The sequence below is a fragment of the Polypterus senegalus genome, chromosome 4 (assembly GCF_016835505.1).
Source record: "Polypterus senegalus isolate Bchr_013 chromosome 4, ASM1683550v1, whole genome shotgun sequence".
NCBI lineage: Eukaryota > Metazoa > Chordata > Cladistia > Polypteriformes > Polypteridae > Polypterus > Polypterus senegalus.
In genome coordinates, this window is record NC_053157.1 from 28,683,970 (window position 1) to 28,706,641 (window position 22,672).

Consider the following 22,672-nt stretch of genomic DNA (forward strand, 5'->3'; position numbering starts at 1 on the left):
TTTATATTTATTATGTGTATTTATCATACTTTTATAGCACCTTTCTTCCCTCAGTGCTTATACTCAAGAATTTGTTTTTGGTTTCTTAATTATTTAATATACATACGCCATTTTTACCATTTAACACTTTATAGAAGCAAGTTCACATTTCGAGTTGAGTTTCATTCATTCATCTTTGAGTGCCCGCCTTTCGGACGTAGCATGGGGGCTTGACCAATGATATGCTTAAATTGTGGGGCGATGATCAGATGACAAAAGAGAGAAACTATTTAAAAACTCCAATGAGCACATTGCCTGACAGTGCCTTTTTAAGTCTGGGGGAGCGGGAGGTTGGTTTTCTTTTTCACCCTTCTCCTGTTCGGCGTGTATCGTTTATTCCCGTGGAATAGCCGAGAGTTTGTAAATATATTTATTTATTTTTGTAACTTTGAAGACATTCAATTCATCTCCTAAAAATGGAAACAATCTTCAGCCTAGGGAAAGTAATTTTTCTGTTTTGCTTTGTAGCCGTTTTACCTTCTGAACTTGAGAAGCAGAGTCTTTTCAAAGGTAAGACGGCGTTAAATTACAGCTTTTTTTGGAATTTAAACTCGTTGGCTTTGCGATACGGTGCTGCTTCTTTGGCGGTAATGGAACCGCCAGCTTGCCTTTACTACCCTGGAGCCACGTGTGTCATCAAGTTCAAGGAGGCAAACTAAATTCGGAAGTGTCCGGTGATTATCTGATAAGGTGTCTGGGCTTACAGTGTAGTTTTGGGTTGTAAAAACTGCATTAAAATTGCATTGTTTCAACAGTCTGACATAGTCTCGCATATTTAAAAGAGCAAAATTTCGAACTTTGGATGAATCTTTTGCTACTGACCATTTTAATAGCGAAGGTGGGTTCGCCTTGCACACTTTAGTCGGCGAATACTTTAATTTCTTTCAGTATTTGGTTTGTTTTAATTCTGTCCGTGTATATATAACTATTCTACAGTATGGCTTTTTTCTGCTAGATCGTGCCTGTAATGAGGTGGACTGTGCGCTTAACATTCCAGGTTTTGTGGGCTCGTTTTACCTGCAATAACAAACCGGGTTGATGTATGTGTTGTCATGTATGGAACAATGGTGCAGGACACCAAACTAAACGGGTGTGTGTACGATCGGGATCATCGATTAATCCGAAACTAAGTGACGCGCGCGTAGTTGGGGTCATTATTTTATTTATTTAAGGAATAAATCGGGTGTGTCCATATACAGGTTCGATGACGTACGCAGGTCGCCTGAACTGCCAAATCCAGTCGTATAATCTTGTAGTTTAACCACTAGGCTGCACTGCTGTGATGGAAGATGCAGCTCCGAATTAATTCACCTCTGACCGCGCTCTTTTATTCCAAGTGTGTATTTAATTAAAATTGGGAAAACCAATCAATCGGGATTATGTTAACTGGGATTTAATACACATTGTTGTTACTTTTTTTGTCACAATTGGCCTATGAAGGCTGGTTATTCCTTTCCACGTGGCAATTTTTTCGTTCTCTATAGCGTGCTTCACGATCTTAAAACGACGTGTCAATATTTAGCAAATGATTCTCAATTTTGCCCACAAATTACGAGATCTACAATTTTCATTAACATACTGTAGTAATTAAGTCTAACTCCGTTAAAAAAAAAAAAACTGGGGAAAACTTGAGATGCGTGTGGAGTGGTGCTGTCCTGACTGATTCCTGCCTTGTGCCCATTGGTGACTAGGATAGGCTCTGGCAATTTGTGCCCCAGACCTTGACAAAGTGAGTTTGAGACTGTTTTGAGTTATTTGTGTATGTGTACCCGGTGCTGGGTTCAAACTGCTTTCGACTTTCACCACTGATGAAACGGACTCGACTAAGTATGAGTGTATCTGTAGCTTTTAATACACGGGCGCATCCAGCCCATTAAAGATTCTGGAAGCTTGTTTCTGCTGTAGTAGTCAAGAAATTGGATTACCTGTTCATATTTTCCGAACTCGTTCTGACGCTGTCGGTGCATCGGTTATATTTATAAAGCACTTTGAAAGATCAATTTAGGAAGGAAGTGTGGCTAATTGTAACCAAATAGTATTGATGATGAGAGCAGGTACAGGTGCAAACTGAATGCTTCTTCGTCGCAACCACACTATGTGAACAACTTTAAAATCTTGCAAAGCAAAACCTATTATTGCAAATGTGCAATTCCAGTTTCTACCTTTTTAAAGAGTCGTTGAAATTAAAATCTGTAATCGACGTCTGCGTTTTCACATTTTATTGCAGCGAAAAACCGTCTGCAGCAGAAACGACATTTGGGAGCCGCGGTTAAACTAAACGATAGTTTGCTAGATATCTAGTAGACGCTACGATTCGGTTTCATGTCTAAATTGTACATGTAAAAGTCAAGCGCCCGATTCCTCTAAACTTTGGATTAACACGCATTTTATTTTAATTAGGGAGTACACGGTGGCCCCGGTTATTTTCTAAACGCGGACTTGTGATTGAAATGAATGTGGATACAATGCCTTAACTTTTTCTTGGCCTTCTTCAAAACGAAACCCGACAACAATGTGAACAAGGTAGCTGGGCGCTCCCACATTTGCTTGCTCTTGCTCAGATGGGTTGCCAGCTAATGTGTACTTTTAAGAGGAGACCGGGTCTCCGAGGACTCGCGCTGACCAGGTTCAAAGTACAGCTTCTGTGCAGGAGGCATCGCAAGGCAGAGCAGACGTCACGTTGATGGAGGTGTGAAGCCCTTCAATATTTGCCAGTATCTTAGTCAATGAGCCCTCCAGGTGTGTGATCACGCCCGGAAGTGTCCGTATCGTCTGCAATGCAAGAGGCGCTGGTTTTTAGAATTGAGGTAGTCCTGAGTGTTATGATGATTAGCCAGGACTTCGAAAACCTATGCATGCATATTTTGGTTGTTTCCGGACGTTTTAACGCGGAAGCGTTTCTGTACAAAACGATTTACCCTGTCGGGCATTTGTTTTGAGCAATTTGGATCAACGTTATGAAATTAAACTCATCTGAATGTGGGAGGCCGGCGACCCTCTGGATGGGCGTATCTCATTTAGGGTTGATGCATCTTTGAGATACAGTATTGAGTGCGGCTGCAGGGCGTGTAGTTGGCACTCGAGCCATACGGCTTCCAGGACGTGTTCTGCCTGGATGCCAGTCTAGAATCGCTCTATTAACAGGTTGCTTCTTGGATCCCAAACATCTAAATGTTGGGTAATTTTTTTAATTTTACAGTGACTCCGTTTGAGGTGTGCAGATGTATTCCGCAATGGAAAAGGCAAATTTCGGGCATATTGATGCTAGACGCTATCCCTCCACCCGATTATACACATTCAAATCAATTCTTATTAAAACAGACTGCGTTTTTATTTTAACACCATGCAATGCATTATTTTAGTCATTGACTAGACGCCTGTATCCTGTACAGGGTCTGTCCAGGGAGTGGTGCTGTTTCATTGCTGCATATCCAAACTCTGGGACGGGTCGGTCTTAGGGTACCCTTTACAATGAAGGGAAGTGACCACCGGTTGACGAATTGACGAACTAACCTGCCACTCGTGTGATCTCGAAATGTTTGCTTACTACATTTAACTGCAGCGATTAGTATGCATCAGGTAGGGGGCAGGGTAGTAGCAAAGTCATGAAATTGGTCGGATGTACACTACTAGTCACCCCTGGAATTCTCCTTTATCTCTTCTTGCAAACTGCATATTGATGTCATTCTGCTTGAAATCCCATAGACCAGTTTTATTTTTTTTTTTATGTAGTTTCATGTCTAGACTCCTGACTAGACTTTTGGATCTTTTCCACAGCCTTGGGACAGATCGTTAAATTGCTTTCATTAGTGTGGATCTTTAAACTAGAGGTTACATGGACAATTACGTGGAAGACTTGTAATTTAGGCGGCGCGGTGCGTAGTTAGGAGACCTGGGTTCGCTTCCCGGGTCCTCCCTGCGTGGAGTTTGCATGTTCTCCCCGTGTCTGCGTGGGTTTCCTCCGGGCGCTCCGGTTTCCTCCCACAGTCCAAAGACATGCCGGTTAGGTAGACTGGCGATTCTAAATTGGCCCTAGTGTGTGCTTGGTGTTTGTGTGCGTGTCCTGCCCAGGATTGGTTCCTTCCTTGTGCCCTGTTGGCTGGGATTGGCTCCAGCAGACCCCGTGACCCTGTGTTCGGATTCAGCGGGTTGGAAAATGAATGGATGGACTTGTAATTTATACACCAATCAGCCACAACATTAAAATCACCTGCCTAATACCACCAAAACGGTGTTTGAGGCATGGACTAAACAAGACCTCTGAGTGAGTCCTGTGATATCTGGTACCAAGATATTAGTAGCCGATTCTTTTAACTGTTATAAAATTGCAAGGTGGGGCCTCTGAGTCAGTGGAATCAGACCATAGGGCTAGCCTTCACTCCCCACACATGTCATTGAGCCTTGGGTGCCCATGATCCTATTGCTGGTTCACGGATTTGTCCTTTCTTGGACCACTTTTGGTAGGCACTAACCATTGCCTACCAGAAGTGCCTCGCAAGACCTGCCGTTTTTGGATATGACCTGACCCAGTCATCTAGCCACCACAATCCTGGCCCTTGTCAAAGTCACTTGGATTCTTGCACTTACCCACTATTCCTGTTTCCAACAAATCACTTACCAGAACTGACTGTTCAATTGCTGCTTAATATATCCCACCTCTTGGCAGGTGCCACTGTACTGAGATAATCAATGTAGTTTACTTCACCTGTGACTTATTGGTGTATAAGGATGCAGTGGTTCTATCAGCAACTTTAAATGGCTACTCAACCTAGTTTCCTAAATTCAAGCAATCCTTCTCAGTGATGTAGAATAGTAAAAGAGAATTTAACAGTCAATTTAAACCACATTGGATGTGGAAGATGAACCACAATACTGCTCCATGCAAACATGGGGATAATATTATCCAATCCGCTGAATCTGAAAACCGGGTCACGGGTTCAGCTGGAGCCAATCCCAGTCAACACAGGGCACAAGGCAGGAATCAATCCCAGGCAGGGTGCCAACCCACTGCAGGACACACACACACACACACACACTAGGGCCAATTTAGAATCGCCAATCCACCTAGCCTGCATGTCTGTGGACTGTGGGAGGAAACCGGAGTGCCCAGAGGAAACCCACACAGACACAGGGAGAACATGCAAACTCCACACAGGGAGGACCCGGGAAGCGAAACCAGGTATCCTAACTGCGAGGAAGCAGTGCTACCCACTGTGCCACCATGCTGCCCCAGGGAGAATATCAAACTCCAAAACCTGTTGGGCAGGAATTTGAATGTTGTGGAGGGATACGGCTAATATTGGTATTACATGAGTCCTGAGTGGTGCCCCCTAAAAGTTTGGACAACACAATTTTGGGTGAACTGTACTGAAATTTAGATTTTGTTCTTTAAATGCCATGGCCAAAGTTTGTTGAGTAACTTTTTTTGTACCTGTGTATTTAGTTTGCCATACTCCCTCTCCAGGAAATTGACCAAAGGTTTTAATGAACCAAAAATGTTAATGTTTAAGTTAACTGAGGTTCCATTTCAAAGTATGAAGAACCCAATTTTGTCTGTCTCTTTATAGATGACACCATTTCTGAGCTCCTGGAGGATGAGAATGGCACTGTAATTGACGATACCTCTGTTAAGTTTCGTTTGAAGACCACCCATGAGGGTGAGAGTCATGGGTGCTTGCTCAGCCTGGGCCAGCGAGATTGTCTTGACGAGTGTGGCTTCAATGCAACAGCAAAGACGTTCTTTGTGGTTCATGGTTGGACTGTAAGTATATTGATGGTATAAACTGGTCTTCTAATATCCATTATTAGATTATATGCTTTAATGTACCCTGGCACTTCTGTAAACCCTTTTGGTATGAAACTGGGTTGGTGAAAGGTTTAATAAATTGTTTCTAAGTTCCGTTGTTTGTACCTCAGCCAGGGTTCCCCTTCCTTAAGCAGTATCCTGACAGTTCTCAAGTGGTCAAAGCAGCATTTTAGACTAATGATGACTTGTTTTCATTCTGCAGATTAGTGGACTGTTGCCAGAGTGGTTTGAAAAACTGGTGTTTGCTCTACAGCAGCGTGAGAGAGATGCCAATGTTGTTACCGTAGACTGGCTTGTCCTTGCTCATCAGCACTACCCCAATGCAGTCAACAACACCAAAGCTGTCGGAAGCACTATTGCTCATTTTCTTGACTGGTTACAGGTGAACTTCTTTATCTTGCTCCTGATACACAATCTGGTTCCTTTTAGGAGTTTGGGGAGCAAAGTATGACTTAATTTTGCACAGACTGCTCCTTGGGTTAAAACATGAAGATTGCCCAGAAAAAACTATTGGCAATTATTGCTACAGCATTATTGTAGTGTCTAAATGCTCATGGGAATTCTAGCAAGTACTGTAATTACTTGCTTTAATTTTGTTTTTATAGAGCAAAAATATTTTCTTGTAGTGGTCTGGATCCCATTCTGCCACACCACCTCAACCACATCAGGACTCTGACTTTCTTCGGATCCCAAAATTCGTGTACCTGAACAGCATCACTGACTTTAATCAAAGGCATTGTCTCAATTTACACTTACTGTCGAATACTGGTTAAGGGTTCCTTTGCCATCAGACTCCATAGAATGTTTAATGTATAGGGCATCACTGAAATATACAATTGGCATGTTGGATTTTGCAATAGAAAAATGAGAACAGGCTGTCCAGCCCAGCAAGCTCACCTAGACTCTCTCAATTAAAACATTATATATATATATATATATTCTCTATCCCCGATTAAGTTTGTTTTTTTTTTTTTCTCCCCCACATCCTTGTGCTTAATTGGAAGTGTTGCAGTATTTTGATCTACCTTGTATAGTAGGACTTTTCTAAAAACTTCATTGTGAAATGCAGACGTTGTTCTGTAGGTCATGTGGCAGTACTATTGGATTATTAAGTGTGGATGACCTGTTCACTTCGCAGTAGATCTTTTTGTCCTTGCTAGTGTCAATGACAAGTCATTGACTTGATTATTCCAATAGTTCTGGATTTGAGTTAATGTTCAGATCACTGGTCTGTGAGGAAATGGACAACCTCCAAACAAGAGACTTTTAAAATGCTCTTCAGTTTCTGGATTAATGGTTCCTGTTAAACTGTACCTCAGATGGATTATGTGCTGTTTGTCCATGTGTGGAGTTTTTCTCCTCCCCGATAATTATAATTATATTCTCTCTCCCCAATGCCCCCCATCATTTCTGTAGATAAGACACAAGTTCATTTAAAACCTAATTCAAACATGATTTTAACAAGATTTTCTCACAGCTTGGCGAAGCCTCACACTTTCACGATAATGTGGAAGTTATTGTAATTTTGTGGTGTGGTCCTCTAGTCTGAACAAAATCCTGCCTTTGCCTGATGCTGCCATGATGCTCTTATTTCTATTAATAATGAAAATAGTAATTTCACAGTAGTGGTCATGATTGAGCTGACAGGCTGTTATGAACTTAATCTGCCCTTCACTAAATGGGACTGAAATGTTCTGCTATGGAGTGTTTCAGTACTGTGATGATAAACCATTGAAGTTAAGTGCCAAGTAGGAGAGTAAATGTTCACCCTAGTGACCTTTTTTTATAAAACTATTCAAAGTAGCTTACTATTTGAATTTACGAATTTTGTCCTTTCAGGTGGAACTCAATATTTCTCTTCAGAACATTCACATCATTGGCTACAGTCTAGGAGCCCATGTTGCAGGCTTTGCCGGCAATTATGTGAATGGGACCATTGGACGAATAACTGGTATTTATAATTTTTTTTTTTTTTTAATTGGTGGTTATGTGCTATATTTCTTCCCACGGCCACCCCACACCCCCCGGTTAGTCTCCATCCCTAAAAACATGGTATGAGGTATGATAATTAGCAGCACTAAACTGGCAGATTTTTGGCTTGATTTGATCTGCATGTGGTAAACGACAAGATCACTCATTACAACAGTGAAGTTGTCTGAATGGCTAGCCTCTCATAGAGGGCTGCTGCTAGAGGAAGCTCTGCCTCTCGTAGTTCTGTAATCGTCACAATGCCTATTAAATGCGGTGTACTTTTTATTCCAAGCTAATTAAGTCCTCTCCAAAGCGTTGATGCCTTGGCCGTAGAAGTTGTGGGTAACCATTTTGGCCTGCATGGCATTTTGTTTTGCACTTGAATGCAACGCTTTGCATGATTCTACTTGGCTAAGGACATGCTTGTTACGCTTTTTCTTTCAGTATCAAATGTTAAACATTAGCTTCATGTTGCCATTGTCAACATTGAGATGCAAGGTGCAGAAACCAACTAATTTTGCTAATTGAAATTTGGGTATATTTAACATTGTGAGATCTTTTGTCTTCCTACATTATAATGGGATCAAGCTGCCAATTTGTCCCTCTAACCTGCTGATCAAGGGCCATTTTGTACTTTTGGCTTGAATTAAAACCTTTTTTTTTTTAAAATGTCAAGTTAATCCTTATCCTCCAGGAGATATTCTACAACACTCTTCTGGTGGTGTGTGTGTTGTCCTCCCCATCCCATTTCTATTGCTTCAGTATCATTTGACCACAGGATGTTCAATCCAGCAGCCTACTGTAGATCCTGAATGTTATGAGATTTCTTGCCAAGTCCAGGGCCTGTGGCTTGCTGTTGCATGCAAATTTGTGGGCATGGGAGAGGTTCTATGTAAATCATATTCAACTAATGAAGCTCTGACACGAAGGAATATGTTTATGCTGCTTTCTGCATGTAAATCATTGACTTTAAAAGATCTGAAGGCCAAGGACACAATCGGATTTCTCGAGTGTAAGAGTAGTAATTTTAACAAAGGCCCTCAAAGTTCTTATCAAGGCCTGCTCCTAAAGCTTTGATTGTAATATTCAAATGGAGCAAGAGGTACCTTTTTTTAAATCACTGTTCTTGATGCTTAACTCTTTGACACTACATGATTGCTTTGGATGCTTAAATCCACATGGCCTTCTATAATGCAGTATTTGTGATAATACAGTAATTGTCCTTTCGACAAACTTTTACAATTGTCGTCAAATTTTTGCATTTTATGTCCATTTGTTAGTTGCAAATGTCCAGGAAAAAGGCTTGTAAGGCAGAAAACTTTCACTTAGTAGGTTGTGGACCCTTTTTATGTGGGAATGTGGTGTGTATGGTGGATTAGTCTACTGCATAAGCTTGTGTTACAAATGAGGTGTGATGCTTTCTTCTAATAAGGTAGTTGTGCAGTTCTAGATTGTCATGCTTTTAAATTTAACTTGTACACCTTATGCTTGTGTAAAATAGGTATATATATTTTTTTCTCATTGCTAGGTCTTGACCCAGCAGGACCCATGTTTGAAGGAGTTGAAGATCACAAGCGCTTATCTCCAGATGATGCAAACTTTGTAGATGTACTGCATACTTACACACGTGAGGCTCTGGGTGTCAGCATTGGTATCCAGCAGCCCATTGGCCATATTGACATTTACCCAAATGGTGGGGATATTCAGCCTGGTTGTGGCTTAACAGAAATGCTGACCACCATTTCAGCAGGAGGTAAGTCGTGGTGTGTGTTTTTTTTTTTTTTTTTAAAAAAAGGCTTATCTATCTGGAAGTAAGGGCGTATACTCAAAGTGAGCCAAAGTTTAGCACGTACCAACACTTTAGCTTAATCTGCATAGTGATTCATGTAATAAAGAAGCTATTCTTAATGATTTTTAGTTAGGGTGTACTCTCACGAGGCATATTTTTTCTGTGCCATGCCCAAGCATAATTGTGTCCTGCACTTCCTTGCTGGCCTGCACTCGCACTGTGCTTAATGTTCTGAGCCCAGGAATGCTTTTGTCATGACCATGTGATTGTTGAGTAAATCCAAAACAAGATCTGAACACTGAGTGACGGCATGCATGTCAATGTTTCCTTATTTTTTGGTTGTTGGTTTTGGAATTGTGTAGGGTAGCAATGTGCTACCTTCCATTTTAGGTATGCAGCACAGCATTTTGCTGTTAATTGTGCTGCGCCTATGACAAATTTGTTAGAGGAATTTGCAGCATTTCTTGCCAACTGCAACTCATGCGTGTGCATGTGTATGGTGAGAATAAAATCCTGCTTTTAACTCTAATGGTATTGAATGAATAATTGCACTCTGACTTGTCGCATCATTGACGTTCTGTCTGTTTTCCATGCTCTGCGATCGAAGTTCCCGAATGCTACTGAACCATGCTTGGGCACACCCAATTGGGCCAGGGCACGGTATGGTTGACCAACACAGTGCGATCACACTAGTCATAAGAACTAGACTTCAAGGTTAGATACAAACGTTCTCGGGCACAGAATGAGTTACCAGTGCACCCTTGATCTAGTGCTAATCGCAGCCTGAATTTGGAAATGGGATTTGCTTTATGATGTGAACCAGATTGGTTTTGATGAGCATGGTCATTGGAATAAAAGTGTAAATGTACAGTTTTGCTCTTGAGCTAAATTTCCAGATCATGGTTCTAAGTAAAATCCTAGATTGAAAACTTCACTTTGTCCAAATCAAGGTGGCCAGTAATTATGCCAGTTTGTGTGTAAAAGGTGTAGTGAATATTCTATAAAATCTTTCTGACTTGGCACAAGAATTTCTGTGAGATGGTGCAGGACAACACACCAGTAATTATGTGGTGAGACGCTTTACTAATGGGTGATAAATGTGTCTAGATAAGTTAATCCATACTTTGATTTTTAACTGTTTTCCTGACCTTGGCCATCTTCTAATTGTTTGAGGTGGCTGGAGTCTTCCAGCAGGATTGGGTACAAGCTTTGCGTAAGAAACCAGTCCTTTTGTAGAGCACCCACATTTGTAGGGAAGATTGGTCTTCAATGAGAATGCACTCGATACAGTGATCAGGTCTGGAGCTTTGAGACCACCTCACTAACCACTGTCCACTACACCACATGTAATATGCCCTTAAATGTTCAAAGGATAGACAAATCTTCGTCCAAGGGTAATTGAGTGTGGTGCCACTGAATTCTCCAGTCCTACTTTCATATAGTATGTTAATTAACAATGAGATGTTAGACTTATGAGAGAGGCTATAGGTCAGAGTTGAAGGGCATGTGGACTGCATACATGTAGTAGTGCAGCACACGATTCTGGGGCTTTGGAGAGTTTTAAATGGTGATATTGGCTTTGTTCATGGGCCTTATAGCATTGATGTACTCCAGCAGTAGGTGTCACTTATCCTTGGTTCTTATGGTCTCCATATTGATTGATTGGCATATTTCATATTCACGCCATTCTTTAACAGGCAATTTTAACTGCGCAGCCTTAAGGTTTAGGTTGTGTTCCAAAATGTGCTGCACTTGGTGGATTTACAGAATGCCTTTTAACCTTTGCTGCTTCACTGAGTGTAGGCCACAGAATTTAACCTGGTATGAGGTTGTAGTGATATAAACCCTACCAAATCAAACTGGTCTATCCCTTGTATATTCTGCTTTTTTAATTTTTTTTTTTTTTCTTCCTCCCAGCATTTGGAGAGGTGGTACAATGTGAGCATGAGCGATCAGTCTTCCTCTTTGTTGACTCCCTTCTTCACAAAGACCATGAGAGCATTGCTTATGAATGTACAGACCCTGGGCGGTTTAAGAAGGGAATCTGCTTGAGCTGCCGAAAGAACCGGTGTGGTAAACTGGGATACAATGTTAAGAAAAGAGCACGTAGGAACAGCAAGATGTACCTTAAAACACGGGCCGACATGCCTTATGCAGGTACTAAACCACTTTTGTCCTTTTTCTTTCATTTCTTTGAGCTCCAGACTAGTTCATTTTAAGGGGTGTCTCATATATGGTAAAGCATTTTGTAACCTAATAATCATTCTTAAATATCAGGATTTTAATCCTTTGAATTTTTTGTATCTGTGTGTGGAATGGCCTTTAAGTACTATATGCGGTTGGTTACTCTTATTACACCTCTTTAAATGGAATAAAATTTATTTAGCATGCTGCTGCTTCTACTTGTTCATGGCCTGCCAATTTGGAGAAGGGAATGCGCCAACATTTTAACCATCTAAACCTTGCAAGATGTGTCTGCAGCTACTTGTGTAAATTTTGGATAATTGTATTGCTGTTAAAGTGACCTAGCTAGATGGGTTTGCTTTGACAGAAATACTTTGCCTTGAGGTAAATTGTCCCAGAAATCCCATTACTCCATTGTTAATAACTAGTTAGTGTATAGGAGTTGCCTTTGTAAAATGAGTCTAGCAGTATAAAATAAAAGTAGGAACTTGGGCCATTGGTATCGGAAGCAAAATCTTACAACTCTGTCCCTTTCAGGACCTGGTATCTATCCTGGCTGCATTAGATACAAGGCAGGAACTAACCCTGAAAAGGAACTCGTCCATTTCCCAGCCACTCTTGATATTGGAACAAATCCACGGGCCTTATTAAGTGATCCTGGTGCTTTAGATTCTTTAGACGCCCAGCTACTTGTGCTGTTATGTAAAACCCCTTATCCCTCTTGAACCTTCTCCAATCCTGTCTTGGGATTTGAGCAGCTTCATTGCCAAAATTAACTTTTTATATAGATATAGATCTCTCTGCAGTAACCTTAAAGTTCATATACACACATATGTAGGTTACTGCAGCATGTTCTAAAACTGCTTTCCCCCTTTTTAAATTAAGGAAGTTTGTTTTGCTTCTTGCAGGGTTAAGCCTTTATCTATTTTGATTTAGCAATATTTATAATAGAACCTGTGGTCTAAATTTTGCAGAATGTCCCACATCTTTGGTAAAGATCTTGAATAAACCAATTTTGGTTAAAACCTCTTCTAACCTGACTTGAGTAATGACTGGTTTAGGAATGTTGTCTGTCTGCCTTGCAGTATCTAATCTCAATCAGTGCAATATAGCTTGAAATATATGCATCTAAATCCTGTGCCAGTCACCAGTGGTTGGGGGTGTTTGTTGTTTTTGGGTGTGACAATCCGTATGGCCCTGCAGGCAAGCTGTTGAAACTTGAGGGTGGTGTGGTTATGAGCTGGTAGTCTGAACTGTTCTCCAGTGCCTGAGTGCTATGATTATTGAAGTGTAGATATTGACAAGATTCAATATTCTTGGGTTTCATTTTCTTAAGGGTATCACTACCAGATGAAGATGCATGTCTTCAGCAAAGTTGACATGGAAGATAAAGACCCATCACTCTTTGTTAAACTTAGTGGCTCCTTTGATGAATCTGAAAATATGCCAGTTCAGCTGTGAGTATACCTACATTACTCTTATTTGTATCTTTCCATTGGCAAATTCAAATACAATACTGGAAATGTTGAATATTCACATGCATGTACAAAGCTTGGATGGCTTTCTCAATGTCCTATACTAGCTGGTCTAATGTGACATTTTGGAGATTCCCTTCATCATGACTGCATGTTGTGCCCCCTCTCAAAATTAAAAAAAAAAAAATTCCACATTTTTAACTTCTCCTTTCTCCCCAACCCTCCACCTAAAGTCCAGACAGCCTTGGTTTGAACTACACCAACTCTTTCTTGGTCTTCACTGACCTGGACCTTGGAGAGCTACATGAGATCAAGTTAAAATGGGAGGGCACATCTTGGTCTTGGACTTCCATGTGGAAGAAGATGAAGACTTTATTTTATGAAGACCCAAACAAGAACAGAGTCCTTGAAGTCCGACGCATTAGAGTGAAAGCTGGAGAAACTCAGAAAAAGTGAGTACTTGTATCTGACTTTTAATGAGTGGGGGTTTGCTTTTGAATCTGTCTGTTACATTGTTTCACGTTGGGGAATCTCTAAAATGCAAAGATTCAAGTGGCAATCATTGGTGTGGAGTAAGCTGCAATTTGAGGCGATACATGATGACTAGCTAACTGGCGATTTGTACAGTGACTGACCGTTGGAATAAGTACTGTTAAAACTATTTACAAAATGGGGTTATGCATTCAGACCCCTTCATTTTAACATTGGCTGCTATGTTGCAGTCTTGTGCGCCTTCAATCAACTTCCAGTACCTCCTGAATAATGGTGTGGGGGGAAACAGGATTTTAGAAATGTGTATTAAATTTATTGAAGCAAAACTGAAATATCCAATTAACCCAAGCATTCAGACGGCTTGCTCCATACTTGGTTGAAGCACCTTTTGTCTGCAGGTACTGCCTGGAATCATCTTGGGTATGATGCAACCAGCTGCTTAACACCTGGATTTGAGGATTTTTTCTGCCTTTCTCAGATCTTCTTGGCCTATGTCCGGTTAGATGGAGTCAGTGGACTAATTTTCAGGTCTCTCCAAGAGATGTTAGAATGGTCTCTGGGTGGGCCACTCAAGGACATTCCCAGAGTTGTCCCTAAGCCACTCCTGCCTTTTCTCCCTCCTATTGAAGGGTGAACCTTCAGCCCAGTCTATTTCTGTACTTTTTTCTGTTCAGCTTTCCCTAAATCCCGACTTTTTCTCTCTTTCTGCAGCAGGGACTATCTCTTGGTGTGTTGCCACACTGTTGGTATTGCACAAATGAGTGGCGCCTGGTTTCCTCCAGACAACTGTTAGACAATAAACAATACAGTATTCTCTAGTCTGAAACGGTTTGGCGGCAATTTTTTCTTTTAACTTCCAATTGAGTTTCTTCAGAAGTGACACATGAAACCCATCTGTGTGCTATAAAGTCCAGAACTGTAGTGTTCCTTTAGAAATTCCTTGTCTTTACACGGGTTCTCTGCAGCTCAGTGACCATTTGGCAGCCAGCCCTAGGAAAGTTGTGGTGGGTCCAGACTTTCATTTTAAGATTTTATGGAGATCACTATGCTCTTGTGAATTGCAGGTTATACCACCACCCCAGATCAGTGTCCTTGACAAAATCCTGTATAAGCTGCAGGCAATTCCTGCGGCCTCATGGCTTGGTTTTTGCCTTTGGTACACATTGTGGGACCAGGTGTGCCTTTCCTAATCCTGTATGGTCAAATTTGCCACAGTGGGTCCAAACAACAAGGTGTAGAAACCTACCAACAGGACAGGATGTACCTGAACCAGATTTAAAGTGGCCTAGCAAAAGGCATGAATAGTTGTTGCCTGAACCCTTTGTCTTTCTAGGGTGTTCCTCTTGGGGTTGAATTTTAAACCGCTCTAATTAGACTGGCACATAAAATGTAAAAATTGAAGGGGTCTTAATGCACTGTATACAAAAGCTATATGCAGAATTGAAGTCCATATTCTAATTGTTAGGGCTACAAAAATTGCCAATTTGCTAAAGGGTGTGCATCAGCTGAAACTGTGGCTTATTGTGTTCACAATTCAGCTTTCCTTTTGATGCCACCCTACACCTGTTGTAACTGCTTGTGTAGAGATTATAAAGAGAGCATTTTAAGGATTAAATTCTGTGCCAGGAGCATTTATATTTGGGACATGAGGACAAGTTTACATGTACCAGTAGATGCATTTATGGATTTAGGTGTGGGGTGGTTTTTTAAAAAGGGGACATGATTGAAGCTATGGAATATTAAGAGTTCTGTGACTAATCCATTTTCTTTTAACTATAGGTATGTTTTCTGTGCCAAAGAGCCATCTGTAACACACATCACTCCAGGGAGCGAGCTCACATTTGTAAAATGTGCTGATGGCTGGGAACCGAAGCATCGGAAAAGGCAAGTCTGTTTTTAATCTAACATTAATGGAATGTGCAAGCCAATCAAAGTACACATCTAATGTATGATGTATACCCTATTTTATACATTTGGAATAACCTTTTGAGAGATTCAGATTAGGCTTGTACTAATGCTAAAAAGCATGGGAGAGATTTAAGTGTACATGCATTTACTTCCACCATGCACTAGTCAAATATAACACAAACACAAAATGCAGTTTTTAAATGATGGTTTTTATTATTTAGGGAGAAAAATCCAAACCTGCATGGCCCTGTGTGGAAAAGTAATTGCCCCCTTGTTAAAAAATAACCTAACTGTGGTGTATCACACCCGAGTTCAATTTCTGTAGCCACCCCCAGGCCTGATTACTGCCACACCTGTTTCAATCAAGAAATCACTTAAATAGGAGCTGCCTGACACAGAAGTAGACCAAAAGCACCTCAAAAGCTAGACATCATGCCAAGATCCAAAGAAATTCAGGAACAAATGAGAACAGAAGTAATTGAGATCTATCAGTCTGGTAAAGGTTATAAAGCCATTTCTAAAGCTTTGGGACTCCAGCGAACCACAGTGAGAGCCATTATCCACAAATGGCAAAAACATGGAACAGTGGTGAACCTTCCCAGGAGTGGCCGGCCAACCAAAATTACCCCAAGAGCGCAGAGACGACTCATCCGAGAGGTCACAAAAGACCCCAGGACAACGTCTAAAGAACTGCAGGCCTCACTTGCCTCAATTAAGGTCAGTGTTCACGACTCCACCATAAAGAGGCTGGGCAAAAACAGCCACCATGGCAGATTTCCAAGACGCAAACCACTGTTAAGCAAGAAACATTAGGGCTCATCTCAGTTTTGCTAAGAAACATCTCAATGATTGCCAAGACTTTTGGGGAAAATACCTTGTGGACTGATGAGACAAAAGTTGAACTTTTTGGAAGGCAAATGTCCCGTTACATCTGGCGTAAAAGGAACACAGCATTTCAGAAAAAGAACATCATACCAACAGTAAAATATGGTGGTGGTAGTGTGATGGTCTGGGGTTGTTTTGCTGCTTCAGGACCTGGAAGGCTTGCTGTGATAGATGGAATCATGAATTCTACGGTCTACCAAAAAATCCTGAAGGAGAATGTCCGCCATCTGTTCGTCAACTCAAGCTGAAGCGATCTTGGGTGCTGCAACAGGACAATGACCTAAAACACACCAGCAAATCCACCTCTGAATGGCTGAAGAAAAACAAAATGAAGACTTTGGAGTGGCCTAGTCAGAGTCCTGACCTGAATCCAATTGAGATGCTATGGCATGACCTTAAAAAGGCGGTTCATGCTAGAAAACCCTCAAATAAAGCTGAATTACAAAAATTCTGCAAAGATGAGTGGGCCAAAATTCCTCTAGAGCGCTGTAAAAGACTCATTGCAAGTTATCGCAAACGCTTGATTGCAGTTATTGCTGCTAAGGGTGGCCCAACCATTTATTAGGTTCAGGGGGCAATTACTTTTTCACACAGGGCCATGTAGGTTTGGATTTTTTTTTCTCCCTAAATAATAATAAACATTTAAAAACTGCATTTTGTGTTTAGTTGTGTTATGTTTGACTAATGGTTAAATGTGTTTTGATCAGAAACATTTTGTGTGACAAACATGCAAAAGAATAAGAAATCGGGAAGGGGGCAAATAGTTTTTCACACCACTGTATATACAGGTTTAAAAAAAACATTCATCCTATCCCTTGTAACTGTTTTCAGTTAACTAATGCATCCCTAGACTGAAGGACCAGTCCTCCATGGAAATTCTAATTTTTTCTTGAACTACAATGACTTAATGTATTAAAGTGTGATCTACATGGATTAAATTGATGGGTAATAGAATCAGAATTCTGGTAGATAAAATGGTTTAATTTGTGAACTTTAGCACAGGGTTGGAAGGCAGATTATAGTGGAGATCTGATTGGAGGGCAAGGACTTCATTTTTTTTTTCCCCTTTTTTTTTTAGGCAATACTTCTAATATGAAGGATGATGCACTTTTTGGGTACAACTGAGCCAAGACCAAGTGGATATTCTCCTGTCCCCAACACTTCTGTGTCTTTAGTTTACCATTCTGAGGGATGAAACCAGGAGACAATGTCCACCCAGTTCAATGGGATGTCTCATGAGCTGTGGCCATTTAAAACTTCATAAAAGGCACTTATCACTCTTGAACTGAACCTTGAACCAATATACTGTGTATATATTGCATTTTTATGGTCAAATGTGTTCATAAACCACAATTCTACTTAATTTATTTGTTATTGCTCTGTATATATGTAAATACCTGTTTTGTTCAGTGTGGGTTTTTGTAAATTGTTCTGATCTACAATAGTCCTTTGACTCTGTTTCTGAAAGCAATGTCTGCTGTAACAGGATACCTGTCCTCCTTTTTCACCTTGAAGTCTGCACTCATCTGTAATGAACTGGAAAGGGGAGCATCCCTTAAAGTGAATTGTGGCTCTTACAGTTGCAGCCAAGAAACGGGTTAACCAGAACTGGAGTGCCTCACTGGCAAAGCTCTGAGAAGTGCCTGTTCAAGCCATGTGGGTTACATCGGCCCACTGTACTCTTAATCGGTGAAGCCAGCTGGGCCAGGGCTGCAGCATAGCAAACTTGACTTTCCCTGAACATCTGCTTCCATTACTACTCAATCATTTATAATACTTTTAGAGTACAATTGCTTGGATGTCTAGTTCCAGTGCCAGCTTTTAGTACCTTTTTAGGACCACGTTATTACCAGCAAGATTGGGTTATAGTGTAGCACATGTCCGAAGGGAATGAACCATTTTACTGTTCCTTTGTTTTTAGACAGCATGGCTGGGGAAGGATAACCATGAAATTGAAGTTCCTACTTTCCAAAGGTCATGGAGGTGGGATATATTCCTCTGTTTAGATTTTATTGCTGTGAATATCACCAGCCATTAACTTAATCTACTAATGAAGGCTTGGTACTCAAATCATACTTGTATATTCTTAGTTCCTCCTAAATGGCCTATAAGTCACTAGAAATGCTCCTCATCCCAACATCTAATGCACTGAAATGAAATGTCGTTGTAACATTTAAATCTCCCACCCTGCACTCTGTAAATGCAGTGGAGGGCTTGTTGAAGTAGCAATGGTGTACGGCTTTGGCTCTTTCTGCACATTCCATGGCTTCTATTTCAGGGCAGCTACTCAAGCTGGCCTGTGAGGACAGAAGTGTCCTGCTGCTTTTCTTATCGGAGTGAAAATGACTGAAAGTGTTTAAAGTTCTAATAAAGTATATTTATTGAATATTTAATGATGTAGTCCCTACATCCCTGAATTAACAACCAGGCCAGCTCTGTGAGCTGTAGTGGTGTGAAATAAAGATCACCAGGAGCAAGAGGGTTGGAAGATTTGGTGTGGGTGGGAAACCACAGACTTGTGAAAAAGAGGAAGAAAAAATAAAATGGATTCCAAAGTAAAATGTTGATAGTGTCTCCTTTCTGAGCCATTGAAATGCTTTAGTTTTATTAAAGCAGTAGTTGGTATGAAAGTGTTCATGTTCACTTTTGTAAGATGGGTATCAGCTCGGGCCAGGGCGCTTGAACATCAGTGTCTACTCCTGCATCTGCAATTCTCCCAGTATGCATGTACAGTATTTGGGCATGTGGGAGGAAAGACTGAGGGCAACAACTGACCCCATGGGCTTGACAGTGAGACTGCTGCACAACTGAGGTGACGGTGCCAACTGCTGCAGTTACAATGAAGCTGTGATGAGTAAGCCTTTATCTAGCACCTTTTAATTACATTTCTTTTTAAAATCGCGGTTAAAGTTATTGTGAAAGATCTGTTAACAGATACACCACTTACATATTGGTTAAGCACTAGTGTGGGCAAATACATTCTGTCACAAACTCGACAAAGAGCCATAGCAAGGTTTGAGGCAGCCAGCCATATATTATTTCCTGGCTGCAAAACTGAATGAAGTGATAGCACTGATGTGTCCAACACAGAACAGCGGGGAAAGGTTTTATAGGCCAGTATAAGAAGTGACCTTAAAGGGGCTGGAACTGGCAGGGTCTTCATCCAGTGGCTGAGACCCGGAAGTGACATCATCAGGGCCAGGCAGAATTTCCCATGAACGGTCTGCAGAAATGCAAGAAAAAGAGTCAGTGCACTCTGCCATGTCCCAGTCTGGCTCGGAATTCCCCTCATTCAAGCCCTTCAGCTGCCCCCCAAGCACACGTGTGTGATGGTACATACAGTGCCTATTAGAAGTATTCACCGTCTTCAAGTCAGTATTTAATAGATGCACCTGTGGCAACCATGCCAGCCTTCCGTTTGGGTCCATGGGTCTCTCTTTCAGCTTTCCACATAAAGATTTTGCTCTTTTTCCCCCCAAATTCTTATTTGTAAAATTGCATAAGCTACAGTATGTCAGGTAGCATGGGGATTGTGAGAGAACAGCCTTTGTCAAGTCCAGCTACAAGTTCTCAATAGAATGGAGATCTGGATTCTGACTCGGACAGTGCAGGACATTCACATTCCTGTGTAGGCTTTGGCGTTACGCTTGGGGTTGTTGTCTTGCAGGAGAACAACTCTTATTCTAAGGTGTAGTGTTTCTTGCAGACTACATCAGGTTCTCCTCTAGGATTTTCCTCTCCATCATCACAAGCCTTTAAGGTCCTGCTGCAAAGAGGCATCTCCACAACACGATGAGGCTGCCACCACCATACAGTGAGAACGGTGTGTTCAAACATGGCTTTGTGCCTGATGACCAAAAAGCTCAGTTGTGCTCTCATCAGACCATAACACCTTTTTCACACTGATTTCAGTTTTCTATGTGACGTCTCACAAACTCTAGCTGCGATGTTCTGTGCATTTCTTCTTCTTTGCCACTCTCTCTTAAAGCGGTAAGTGGTTAAGCACTCAGGCAACAGTTGTCAGCGCAATCTCTCCAATCTTAGCAACTGCAGGTTATAACTCCTTCAAAGTTCTCAGAGGAATCTTGGTGGTCTCCCTCGCCTGTTGTCATCTTACAAGATCACTCAGTTTTTGTGGACGGCCTGCTCTAACAGATTTAAAGCTGTGCCACACTCTTTCCATTTCTTAATGATTGATTTAAATCGGGGGTATCGAACTCCAGTCCTAGTGGGCGGCAGATTTTCATTCTTACCATCTTCTTAATTAGTGACCAGTTTTTGCTGCTAATTAATTTCTTTTGCCTTAGTTTTAATTAACTTAACTCAGACTCCTTAGTTGTTTCTTTTTCTTTAATTAGCACCCAAACTATAATGAGACACAAAACGAGCCACCACATGACCAGCTCACCTGTGCCCATCACAAAATATCTGAAAATAAAGAAAGATGAAGGTCTCAGTAAGGTTCAACTCTCTGGTCACCTAAACATTTTGACGGTGTTCTTAGAGAAAAACAGAAGATCAACAGTTTTGGAAATGTCTGCTGTGGCAGAATGAAAGCAGCAACAAGCCATGGAATTACGGGTTTAATTAACAGCAAGAATCAGTTTCTCATTAAGAAACTGGTTGGAGTTTGAAGCCCCAAAGTAGCTGGTCATTTGTTGGCTTGTTTCACGTCTTATTTCTGTTTGGCTGTGTTTTATCTTGGTTGAGTAATATATTGCTCTACTTTCCCCTTTTGTATTGTTAATAAGTAGCCTTTGTCAGAATGCCTAATCTCACAGTCTTATCATTGTTTATAATGTATCTATACTAATAAAAGGCAAAGCCCTCACTCACTCACTCACTCACTGACTCATCACTAATTCTCCAACTTCCTGTGTAGGTAGAAGGCTGAAATTTGGCAGGCTCATTCCTTACAGCTTACTTACAAAAGTTGGGCAGGTTTCATTTCGAAATTCTACGCGTAATGGTCATAACTGGAAACTATTTTTTCGTCCATATACTATAATAGACTTCTGCTCGATGGCCGTGGGAGGCGTAATTTAGTGCCTGCCCATATAAGGCCGTCCGTCAGCGGCAATCCAATAGAAACACTGCCGCTAAATATTCACGGGTGAAGGACTGTGCTTATGCAGACGAAGATGAGATGGTCAGGGTGGTGTTTGACACAAACTCAGCGAAACTGCGAGAGAAAGTTTTAAGTGCCAGGACTAAGGTAACATTAAATAAAGCTATGGACATAGCACGAGATGGCACCAGCACAGCTGGGAACCTTCGATGCAAGTACACCGAGTGGCTCACGTGAACTGACGCAGTGCACAGATAAAGGCAACAGTTCCAAAGAGCTGAACAAAACCGAATTACACAATTGAAAAGGCAGCAAAAAATATGAAGCGTCTGATAAGCATATTCATTAATGCAGCTACTGTGGAAACAAAGCACACGGTGGAAAAAGTCAATGTCCCGCTAAAGGAAGACAGCGTAAAAAAAACCCGTGCATGCAGTGTGTCAGGTCTCAGATAAAGAAGAAGACGAGCTGTTTATTGATGCAGTAAGAAACGAATCGATGAATGAAACCTGTCATCTTTACAACGATTGACAAACACGGAATGTAACTTGAACACAACACATCCTACAAATACGAACCTGATTGAAAGAAATAATGATAATCAAATCCTTGATGACAGCAACACTCAGTAACACTCACAAAACAAATACTGTATATTGACAGTCATGTTACGTTATTTTTAAAATGTTCCCTTTTCTTTTTCATAACTTCTTTAACACACTACTTCTCCGCTGCGAAGTGTGGGTATATATATACACATTTATACCCTGATCTACATACTCTCAGAAAGACAAACCACACGCCGTGGAGCAATGGAAAAGGCTTCACCTCTAGCGCCAATGCCCGAAGTTTGATTCCCGAGAGGGGGTGCACTGAGTATGTACGCCTGATGACCCCAAAATTAGGGCGAAACATGTGTCGCGTATTCTTTGCATTATTTCACAGTAAAACTACTTCAATATATGTATACACTAGCAAAATACCCGCGCTTCGCAGCGGAGAAGTAGTGTGTTAAAGAAGTTATGAAAAAGAAAAGCAAACATTTTAAAAATAAC

The 22,672-nt window shown here is 41.1% G+C and overlaps 1 protein-coding gene across 1 annotated transcript; it reads left to right on the top strand.

The window, feature by feature from the left end:
* Positions 1-296: 296 nt before the first annotated feature.
* On the top strand, positions 297-18,942 carry lipg (lipase, endothelial). Its single transcript, XM_039750389.1, has 10 exons — positions 297-549; positions 5,607-5,800; positions 6,048-6,227; positions 7,685-7,796; positions 9,345-9,569; positions 11,523-11,762; positions 13,126-13,246; positions 13,498-13,716; positions 15,536-15,640; positions 17,628-18,942. The coding sequence occupies exons 1-10, from the start codon at positions 456-458 to the stop codon at positions 17,638-17,640; spliced, it is 1,503 nt and encodes a 500-aa protein (XP_039606323.1). The 5' UTR covers positions 297-455; the 3' UTR covers positions 17,641-18,942.
* Positions 18,943-22,672: the final 3,730 nt, after the last annotated feature.